The following is an 11,817-nucleotide window of genomic DNA, read 5'->3' on the forward strand; positions in this document are numbered from 1 at the left end:
AAGCCGCTTTTAATTACAATGGTTGCCAGGGTTACTTTAATTCCAGCCCCGTCCTCCGCTAATCAGGGACCTTGCATAACATTAGCAGCGAATAACCCAGTTGAAACCGACTTAGAGGCTGGATTATTGTAGAGCGTGTTGACACAAAAAGAGGGGGAAAAAAAGAAGAAAAAAAGAAAAATCCCCGAGCGTGTTTTGTGGTTTCTGCTGGATCTGCCCCCCAGAGGGGCTGTGGTACTTACCCTGCGTGCACTATGCAGGAGATCAGTGTAGAACAGAGCTACAAGTAAAGCTTTTTGTTCAGTTCAGCACGTTCCCCCACTGTTTTCTTACAAATTAAAAATAAGAGCAACGAAATTGCATCAAATTAAGGGTGCTGAAAGATTTGCTCGCAGTTGGGAGTTAGTATTGGGTGAATGAAACGACTCAGCCATCCTGGAACATCAAAGCAAAAAGAAAATGCAAGATTTGGCGTAAATGTGCACCAGGCTGCAGGAGGAGGAGGATTCAAACGGAAGGTGAAGCTCTGGTTCGACCACTGCCTGCAACGCAGGGACTGGGAAAGCTCTGCGGAAAATATTCCTGTAATTTAAACCCAGCTGCAAAGAGCAAAGCTGACCTTAGTCTAGACAAAAACTCCCTGAAAGCCAAGCCCAGGCAAGGGCATTATTATTCCAGGTAAGGAATAATAATAATAATAATTTAGCTTGTTGGGAGGCTGATGGAGCAGCATGTGGTGTGATCCCTACAAACTCGGACACAAGCGTCCCAGCAAATCCAGGTGTTGGAATGTGAGTGGGAAAACAAACCTCTTCCCCCCAAACACAGCCAGTTTGGAGGTTTTCTCCAGAAATGCTGAAACCAGCACTGCCCTAGACCATGGGGCACTGATCTTGGGGCCAGTGATCCTCACGGTCAAATATCAAACTTCTCCCTATTAAAACAGACGCCGTCATCTCTTTTTCCCCGTATTTTTCCCCTCCCATTACCCTGGTTCTCAGGAATTTTCCCCAGATCTGCTCCCTGTCTGTGCATTAGAGCAGCTCTTTCCTTTAGAGCAGGCCAAGCGACTCAGATGCGTTTGCCAGGGGACAGGAAGCCACCTGTGTCATTGGACATGATTTTCAGACTCAGTCCTGCACCAATATTCAAGCACAAAACTCACACTCCAAACATCAGACTCCGAAGTGAAGGGTTGTCCATCCGTCTCCAAGCATTTAAGTCTGTACGGATGCTTTCCCAGCCACGTTTCCCAGGAAAGAGCACGAGATGATCCATCCAAACAAGAGCGTTCTTCTCAAAGACAGAAAAGCAGCCAAAACCCCTTGATTTGTAATGGTAGCTGCTCTGTGACCTCCCCGTGCTGCAGACTCTCCGTGAGGCCGCACACGGGCTGGTGTTGAAAAACACGAGGAAGGGTTTCCACCCTTCCAACACCCTACTGCAGACGTGGTAGCTACAGGCGGCCGCGTAACAGGCTGAATTCACAGCCCTCTGCTCCTGGAGAGTGCTGAGTACAGCCCCAAGTACAACCTCCTCCAGTGCAGCTGGATAGGGAGGAATTCCCTCCATATGGAGCAAAATCCACCTAAGTGCCTGATTAAGTACCTCGTCCTTCGAGGAACGTGGCACGGAGGTGGGAACCGTCAGGGCTGGTGCAGCCTGAGGTGCACGATGAGACAGGCTACATCAGCAGATCCCGATGAAGAAATTCCAGTGCACGCTCCTAAACCGCGCTGATCCCGCTGATCAGCTGCACCAGGTACAGCCAGCAAGGCTATTAAAGTGCTGCAGAAATAGTTTAGTAGACCTCGCCCTACCCATTTCCATTGAAACCTGATTTGTTCTGCTTGTTTCATGCCCATCTAGATGCTCTTTGTGCCCATCTAGATGCTCTTTAAAGTCAGATGATAAAACCTGGGAGTATTCGGCACTTCCTCACCTATTTATACGGTTCCTCGGTTATTCTCCTGAGTTTTCACCTAAAGGGAAAAAAGTCACTTTTTTGTTACAAAAATAATGATTATTGCAGGAAAGCTCAAGTGCTAATAAAATCTGACTCTTCCATTTGAAGCTCAAAATGAGATTTTTCTGGGTATTTCAGCAATACTTTACAGCAATATTTTAAAACCTGTCGCCTGAAGTGCCTTCGTTCCGAGCTGCAGCCTCCTGTCATCAGTCTGGGTGGCAGCAGGTTGATCCCATCATCCATGAGAGCACAAGAAACATCACAGAGGAGCCACCAAAGCAGGGGCAGAAGAAACAGCTACGATTCTTGCAGAGCCCTGGCATGCAACAGTGCTTCCCTGCTTGAATCTTTCATTTCTGGCAATGCACATAAATAAATATACTAAATAAATCCATCACTTCGGGCTCTAACGGGCAGGACATGGTGCGAGTTCAGCGCGAGAGGCAGCAGGTTGCTCCTAATGCTGCTGTTTCCTTAGCACGATATGGAAGACACGTTTCCAAGTGGGAATTTCTGAGCGGATTAGGGTCCGGCGCGGGTTGGGAGTTGAGGATGATGTTCCAGGGATGAGACCAAGAGACTCTGAAAGACCTGAGGACGCCGAGAAGCCCTTGGAGGAGACAAGGGAACCTGTGTGTGGTTCATGTCATCAGGAGCACTCACAGCAGGTACGGAGCAAGAGGGTATTTATTAAAACACCGGTAAGAAGGTGGTAGCTAAGAGGAAAGCCTGGGTTGCCTTTCCTGCACTGCGGCCTTTCCGAGCTCTTCTCCCTTCCGAACGACACATGTGAAACCTGAACGTGGTCTGAAAGGAGGAGAGAGTCCAAGGGGGGCCCGGCAGCCCCTCTGTGAGCTCTGCAGAGCCACTGCCATGAGCATTACCCCAAACCCCGTGTCTGCAGCCACCAAGAGAGCTCAACAGCAGTGCTCACCCTGGGCTTCTGAACAGAAACTGCTCTTCCACCTCTTCCCAAACACCGAGGAACAACCCAGGGACACTGTAAAGCTCTAGGGGGTAGTCCCTCCTTTTTCCTTAAAAAGCTCCAAAATTATGCATAAGTAACAAACCTAATCTGACATACTGAAAAAAAAGGCATGTCCACAATGAATATTTGCTTCTTGACAGCTCAATTCCCCTGCAGTTTTGAAGAATTAAACATCCTTTTCTACATGCAGAAATAACAAACACAGGAACAGGGTTTGCCACCAACAATAGCGCCTCAAGAGCTAGTGCACTTTCAGGTCAGCGTGATTCAGAGGAAGGACTAGCTCAAAAGATAACCCAGGTCTAACCATCTGCGGCCAGAGGACGGGCTGGGTTCAGCTCTAACGTCACTAAGAGAGAGCAGAGCACCAGGGTCCGATTGGGTTTATCAAACCACGTGTCCCCACCGGAGCCCAGCAAAACTCACCCCTTGGGCCGCCCTCTTGGGTCCTCGTGCCCTCTCCTTGCTCATTGAAAACACGGTGGCTCCACAGGTCCCGGCTGCACGACGTGGCCTGCAAAAGCCCCGATTCTCCAGGCGGTGACAGCAAAATGTCACCGCGGCCCGGGAACTTCTCAGCACGCGCCACGCACGGCCCAGAAAGCACGACATAAACCGACACTTCCCCAGCTATCTCCTTACGGCGCCTCGGGCTCTTTGCCCGAGCTTGCCACGGGGCTTATCGTAGTCCAAAAAAATAATTATACGAAAATAAAGCGGACACGCAGTATCTTTGAAATGCTACTCCTCGCCTTCTGGCCTTTACCCCGGGTCATCTCCTCCAGGACCCGCTGCTGCCTCACAAGCAGCAAAGGGAGGACGGAACAAGCAAAGAGAGCACGGGAAAACACTGTTTATATCACATTTTAACGGGGGAAAATGCAAAGGATCTTTCTCGAAGTACGTGCTAGAAGCACATTAGAGTGCTTTTATGCTTTATGCACCCTATTTGAACTCTAAAGAAACAATCAGCCTCTTTCCATGCAGGACTTTCTGAAGAAGGAAGCTTAACTACTCTTAACATCTCAGATGCCACCAGCCAATCCTTGGCACAGGGTCCAACACATGTGAACAACAGAAAATCCTGGTTCTGCAAAAAGCCACTCCAATTGATCTCCATGTGGTCTATGGGAAAAGCTAGAATTATGGCAATAACAGCAATGTTTCACCCCACAACCTGAGCGTTTTTAATTCACACCAAACATCCGTTATCGGATTCTGCAGCCAATCTAAAGGACCTCAGCTCCTGCTGAAGCACAGATCCAGGCAGCTTTCCCCCACCTCCACAAACACAAAGCCACGAAGGGAACACGGACTGAGTCACCCAGCCCCTGGGCAGCCCGAAACGCAGCCCTTCCTCCCAAACTGCTCCCTGAGTCATTTGGATGGGAACAGCCCATTCCCTGTTTTTCTCACACAACATCAGGATCAAACCTTGATCCCCCAATACTCTGGAATAAATAAGCAGCAAAGCTTTCTGCCAGGTGAATGCACATTTGCACTTTTACTGTTTTTACACGCTTGCTTTTGGAATGGCATTCGAAATAGAGAGCGAGCTCTGCAGCTCTGGGTACCTAACCTGTTTTTCAACCAATTTTCCTCCTCTTTCCGACACACGCAGCAGAATGCAGCTGGCTGCCTATTTAAGGAATAAAACATCTACCGTGAGGAGAAAGAAAAAAAAGTACCTGGAGTTCCAGCATTACTTCCCCTGCAATTTAAAATAAGGCAAGCACACAGCAGCAGGCTAATGTTTTACATAGCAAAATGCTAAAAGCTGTATTAAAAGATCAGGCTGAGGCTGGAAAGTGGACCAAAAATAAAATCTTCCAGAGCTGGGGCTGGCTTAGGCTGCCCTAGGGAATTAGCTGTAGTTTTCTGTGCCCAGGTGCCTGTAGGCAGGTCTGCAGAGGCCGGTGCAGAGCTGAGCTTAAGCTGGATGGCCACAAGCAGCTCCAGCAGCGTGAGTTCCCGCGGAGCATCCCGGGAAGACAGGGAACACGCTGGGAACTGAGCTTAACCTCTGTGTGTCTACATGCTGGTTACAAACCCAAGAAAAGCGCTGGCATCCTGTAGAATCAGGAGCTGTTTGGTGGCTATCGATGCTGTTTGCAGTTTTCCAGGAGTGCAGCGGGATGCTCACGCTGGGCCCTCACCTCTCCCTGCTTATCCAGGCGGGATACGGGAGCCCTGGACCTTGGATATGGAAAGGAAGCGAGCACGAGTGTGTCCTTCACCCTCAGCCCATGGACGTCACTCACTTCAGGGAACTGCTCTGGTGGCCACCGGTCTCCTGGAAAGTCACACGAAGCCTCTGCTCCCATTTTCCCTTCGGACATCCCAGTACAGTGCTACTATAACAAGAGCAAACAATATTTCAATATATATCATTACACGCCTGTTTTTCTATAGAAACACTTAAATAAGTGAAAAGCTGTTTAAGAGTGCAGAGCAAATGGGGTGGAAACGCAAGGAGCAGCACAGGAATTTGGGATCAGTTTCCAAAGCTGTCGCTTCCTATCCCACCACGCACACGAGTGGGCTGAATATTCTTACTCCTACCAATGGTTTTGGGGAGGAATGGAGGTTAAATGAGCTGGAGCTACAAAAATATTAAGTTTCTAAGTTATGCCAGGACACACTATGGCGGCAGCCCTCTTTACCAGGCTCTCTTGCACGGGTTTTGACGCAGCGCACGCCACACCGACGCACTCGGATAACGGTGACCTCTCCAAAACACAACTAGAGCCAACAGAGACAGAGATTTCTCCCAAAGTTACTCAATACACGTTGCCTGCTGGGCAACGAACACAACAACAATTTACTGCTTTAAGGCCGTAGGCAGAGAAATGGTCAGTTGAGAATTGCGCTCAAGAAAAGAAATCTTTAACGTCAAATCATTCAGCATTGCACGGTCTTCAGATTTCCCTCAAGAATTACTATTTCAGGCTCCACAGCTTTATTTTTCTTACGTGCTGCCTCTTTCTGTTTGAGTTTAGATGAAGTTGAAAGCTCAGGAAGGTTTCATTACACTGAACGTAGGTTCATGCAAGGCCTCTCTTACATCCATCCCCGAGACTCCGAAGTCTAGGTTCCCAAATCTTCCTCTCCTTGTCTATCGCTGTGCTCCCTGTATAAGGATTTAAGAGCCCACCAGCCCGGCTGCTTCACATTCCGTTTCCTTCATCCGACCAAGACACTGCTCTGGATCCCTTGGCTTCAATCTGCATCACTTAAAGATCAAAGAAGAACATGTATCGTATGTATATGTATACGATGCCACTGCTGGAATGCAGCGGATACACCTTGGGAGTAGGTCTATGCAGTCAGTGTCCAACGTTCTTGTTTTCCCAGTATTCCAGATCTCACATCTACCATGGAGAAGGCTGCCTCTTTTCTCCGCATGAGCTCAGTGGTTTCTTTGGTTTCCTTCTCTCGATTTACCTCTAGGTATTCCTAGTTGGAGCTAAATCACCACCCGGGCTCACAGTTCAGCAGGCAGAGTGGAAAAGCAAGCCCCAAAGGTCAAACCTAGCTCGCCGAGCCCTCCTTGCTTTGCTCTTCTTCCAAGCGTCAAGCCAGGGCCAAGGCTACGGCTGAGCTTTTAATTGCCTTTCAATTCAAAGACCAAGTTTCTGCCCCCCCGGCAAAGCTTCAAACGTGCAGCTTCACGACGTGTTTCAACGTTCGCTGCACGAGGAGGCAAGCGCGGTGCAAAGCACCCGTTTCCAGGCCAGATCACACGGTTCGAGGCACCCTCAACCACACCCATATAAAACATTATTATCTTTTATCGCCTGTCGCCTACCTGTATGGCTGGCGTTTTTCTACCGCTTTTTCACTAATCTTCTTCTTATCTTCCTGGCTTTTATAGAGGCTCTGTGCCAAAGGTTGAAATATGGATCCTTCCACGTTGTGCCAAGCAGTTATAGACAAAGCACCTTCTAAAATTAAACTCCCCATGTTCATGGGGGGATAGACCCAAGAGCATTATGTGCAAGGAAAGGGAACGGCCTCCAACAATAGGATTTTACTAAACAGCATTTAAGCCACGCTCATTACTCTGAAGCACTGAAGAATTGGCCCGTGCTCTGTTCTACCCACCAAATGAATCAACGGGGCTGACAAAGCAGCAGCTCAGGCGGCTCCGACGCCAAAAACCTCTGCTTTAATAGCGGCGAGAGGCAGAAAGCACAGCTTGACATTCAAGGAGCAAGCTGTGCTCCCAGGATGGAGAGCCTGGGACAAAAAAAGTAACCTTCTGTTTTGTAAATTGGCACGTACATAACGCGAAACTTTGCAACCCTTCGGTTCCCTTCATCTGGGCTTCTCAGCACGGCCTCAAAACATTTAATAAGCCTTAGTTGCCAGGCAGTTGAGGATTATTAAACCAAGTACATGTGTTTAAGCAGGACATGTTCTCCCGGCTAAAGAAAGTTGTCATTATGAGCCCAAGAGCACAGGAGGCTCCAACGGCACCTGAGCCCACGGCCCACACGGCAATGTTCCCGACGGCCAGGGGACGCAGGGAACGTGCTGAACCATCGCCCCCGTTTCCTCATGGAAACGCCCTTAAAAAATGAAATCTCCGGGTGCAAACGGTCCAGGTGAGTCAGGGCTTTGAGTCAGGCTCGCAGATAAGCGGCGGCCGGGGTTACTCGGCTGGAGGCCTCTCCTGTTCATGAGCATGAAGGAACAAAACACATTTTCCGAGTCACCTCCAAGGGAGCCAAAGCCTCCAGGTGCTTCCCATGGCCTCGGTTCGCTGGTCACTGCTGCTCCGAGCGAGCCCATCTGCCACGGGCCACTCACGCCTCGTCCTCTGCCCCTTTATGGGCTCCTGACCGACCCTGCAGTGAGGAGTAACGCAGAGAATTCAGCAAAAAGGTGGCCAAAGGTGATGCTGCAGGCTCCGCTGCGTTTCCAGCCTGTAACGAGGACTCGTGCAGAGAATTCAATAAAACTGATGTGTTCAAAGGTGGGTCCTGGGGCCTTGTTAATCAGCTGTGAGAAGCAGGTCCAAGATAACGTCGTGGACGGGTTGGAGCATTTGGAGCCAGGGCAGCAGTGCAAGGCAACAAGAAAGGGGTTGTAAAGGTGCTTGCGTGAGGCTGAGCAGAGGGAGATGTGTGCCAAGGAGCGCCTGGTTTGCCCCCAAAATGGGCAAATCCTTCACCCTTTGTCACCACTTCTGGGGCACGCAGGGACCCGGGGGTCAGGGCAGCCCGGAGCCTGCAGCGGCTGTGGGAGGATAAAATAAAACGCAGCGAGCGACAACAAATCAACCCAAACGGGCAGAATCGCGCACGTTTACCAACGCCGGCACCCCAATATCCAGGCTATATTCGGAGAAAACCATGGATTAGCCCATGCCAGGGAACACCGGCATAAGGAAAAAATTCCAACCTTGAAGCCGTACAAAGAAAAGCAGTTTTAAAACCAGAGCGGTGCTCAAGGCAAAAGCAACCGTGGTTGTCCCCCAGGAACCCAGAGCTTATACCAACACCACGAAACAAACATTTACTCGCCCAAAACTCGAAGAATTTCAGGGTAAATGAGGGAAAGAACACAGTTTTAATAAGTAAGCCGCTTGAGTTCATAGTTACATGGAATTTTTAGATCTTGCTGATCATTTTTGGTCTTGTCAAGTGTTTGCTGGACAAACTACAGGTTTTTTTTTTTTCGCCCTCACATTTTAAAATATATATATAAGCAGGGTTATATTAAGTAGATGTTGATTGCAGGTACCACAGCAGATTGGTGCTGGGTACCCCTCGAAGCCACATCCATTTGTTTTGGGTTTGTTTCTGCGCTCAGCTCTCCTCCAACAGGCACCCAACTCTCAGCCACCGGGCAGGGAAGAGCTTCGCACCTCAGCAGACATGGGATTTTACTTAAACCGCACCAATCGAACCCAAGATCCCACCGGGTGCTTGCAAAAGCGGCGCCGCCGGCGCTGCATGGAGGTCCTGGTGCCGGGGAGCTGCTGCGGAGCGGGAACAGACCGTGCTCCGGCGACGCATCCCGCTTCCTCCGGCACCAGACTGCGAGCTCCCGGCGGGCAGCTCTGCCGCTCCGCGCGCTTCCTGGCGCCGCTTCCCGCATCCAGATTTCTCCCTGGATCTTGGCACCCTCTGCTCCTTCTATAAACCCCCTCTGCGGGCTCGTTTAGGAGGAGATATTTTGGGTAACGACCCTGCTGTCGATATTCCCCTCGCCTCCTAAGAGGCTCACTGGTGCAAACGGGGCAAGAAAGGGAAGATTTAGCACCATGCTGCCCTTTTTTCATGGGGAAAAAGCCTTCTGAAACAAATGCCAGCAAAAAGGAAGGAGAAGGAGGGTTTCAGAAGCACAAGTGCCCTGGAGAAGAGATCTGGGTATCCCGAAGGCTTCTGAAAGGAGAGGGATAGGATTGGGGTGTCAAAGGGAAGGACTCTGGACCTGCCATGAGGTTAAGTGCTGATATGGATATCTGGGAGTCACCTGGAGGGGAGGTCCCCTTGGAAGTGGGGGAAAGCGGTTCAGGAGCTTGGGCTTCAAGAGGCTGAGGTGGAAAATCTGGAAATCCCCCTTAGAAACCAGAGATGGAGCCGGAAAATCAGAGGCATTGGGAAAATGGTGGCTCTTAGCTTGGGAAGGAGACAAACAGCTTCTTCCCGCACTCCCAAGGGGATGCAAGTCACCTCCTTAGCAGGAAACCGCCCAGCTCCTCAACCTAGGAACCAATTCCCCCCTCCAGGGATTCCTAAGGGGGATGCAGGAGCCCTCAATCCCGGCCTCTCCATTTGCCTCCCCACCGGAGCCTCCAGGCAGCATTCCCACGTTCGGGGTCTCCAGGCGGCATTCCCACATCCGGGAAGCCCCGCAGGGTGCCAGGGACACGTGTCCCCTCCTCGCGGGCTTCGGGACGAAGGCCACGCAAGGTGACAGCGCAGACGGGCGGAACGTACGGACACAGCCCCCTGCCCGGGAGGTCCCTAGCAAGCACCTACACGGATACGCCCTCCTGTATGGACACGGGTAGACGGATAAGTACGGATATGCGCTCCAGCATGGATAGGGGCACGCGGATGAGTACGGATACGCGCTCCAATATGGATACGGTAACATAGGTAAATAGGGATATGCACTCCAGCATGGATTGGGCACGCAGATAAGCACGCATACGCGCTCCCCCATGGATACAGGCACATGGATAAGCAGGGATATGCGCTCCAGCATTGATAGGGCACTTGGATAAGTACGGATACGCGCTCCAGCATGGATACGTGCTCCAGAATGGATACGTGCACATAGGTAAGTAGGGATATGCACTCCCGCATGGATATGGGCACATGGATAACTATAGATACACGCTCCTGCATAGATACGGGCTCATGGATAAGCAGGGATATGCACTCCAGCATGGATATGCGCTCCAGCATGGATACGGGCACGTAGCTGAGTACGGATACGTGCTCCAGAATGGATAAGCACACAAATAAGTATGGATATGCACTCCCCCATGGATATGGACACATGGGTAAGTACGGATACGCGCTCCAGCACGGATATGCACTCCAGCATGGATACGGGCACTACGGATACGTGCTCCAGAATGGATCGGGCACGCAGATAAGTATGGATATGCGCTCCCCCATGGATACGGGCATATGGATAAGCACGGATATGCGCTCCAGCATGGATATGCGTTCCAACATGGATACGGGCACTACGGATACGTGCTCCAGAACGGATTGGGCACGCAGATAAGTATGGATATGCGCTCCCCCATGGATACGAGCACATGGATAAGCAGGGATACGCACTCCAGCACGGATACGCGCTCCAGCACGGATACGGGCACTATGGATACGTGCTCCAGGATGGATGGGGCACGCAGATAAGTATGGATACGCGCTCCCCCATGGATACAGACACATGGATAAGCACGGATACGCGCTCCAGCACGGATACGGGCACTACGGATACGTGCTCCAGAATGGATGGGGCACACAGATAAGTATGGATACGCGCCTCACCATGGATATGGGCACATGGATAAGCACGGATACGCGCTCCAGCACGGATACGCGCTCCAGCACGGATACGGGCACTATGGATACGTGCTCCAGGATGGATGGGGCACGCAGATAAGTATGGATATGCGCTCCCCCATGGATACGGGCACATGGATAAGCAGGGATACGCGCTCCAGCATGGATACGCGCTCCAGCACAGATACGGACACCTGCTGCATCCCCACAGCGCCCGGGCGCGCGCTCCTATAGGCTTCCTATAGCGCCCGGTACGTAGGGACACACAGAGGTGTCCCCGGGCACACGCACACGTGCCCGCGGGTGCCCGCGCGTTACATAAGCGCCGGCGCGCGCCTATAGGCGCCTATAGGTGCCCCCGGCACCCCCCCCGCGCCGGTACCTTCTTGACGGTGCGCGGCGCCTCCGTGACGGAGCCGTCGGGGCTGACGAGCGGCTCGGGGGCGGCGCCGCCGCCGTCGCCGCCGTCGCGGTGCCGGTGCTGCGGGTGCAGCGGGTCGCTGCGCTTCATGGCCGAGGCCTGCGGCACCTTGGCGGCGGGAGGAAGGCGGGCGCCCGGCGGAGGCCGCGCGGCGCCGCCCGCCGGCGCCTCGCGCTCCGGGGGCGCCGGGCAGGCGGCGGCGCGGGCGGGCAGCTCGGCGCAGGGCCCCGCCGCCTTCTCCATGGGGCCGCTCAGCTCCTTGAGCTCCACGGCGGGAGCCGCCACCTGCACCGACATCGTCGTCGCCGCCGCCTCCCTCAGGCAGCGCCCGCCCCGCCCCGCCCGCCCGCGGGGCACCACGGGACGCGCGGGCGCCGCCCCGGAACTACGGCTCCCAGCGGCC

The 11,817-nt window shown here is 52.4% G+C and overlaps 1 protein-coding gene across 1 annotated transcript in view; it reads right to left on the reverse strand.

Annotated features, from left to right (window-relative positions):
- Nucleotides 1-11,711, reverse strand: part of AHCYL2 (adenosylhomocysteinase like 2) — a 66,074-nt gene extending 54,363 nt beyond the window's left edge. Inside the window, exon 1 of the mRNA XM_026044313.1 lies at nucleotides 11,376-11,711. Within this exon, the coding sequence (XP_025900098.1) occupies nucleotides 11,376-11,711 (336 nt within the window). The remainder of the gene's footprint in view (nucleotides 1-11,375) is intronic.
- Nucleotides 11,712-11,817: the final 106 nt, after the last annotated feature.

The sequence above is a fragment of the Nothoprocta perdicaria genome, unplaced genomic scaffold, assembly GCF_003342845.1.
Source record: "Nothoprocta perdicaria isolate Ctin4 unplaced genomic scaffold, notPer1 scaffold_359, whole genome shotgun sequence".
In the NCBI taxonomy this organism is placed as follows: Eukaryota; Metazoa; Chordata; class Aves; order Tinamiformes; family Tinamidae; genus Nothoprocta; species Nothoprocta perdicaria.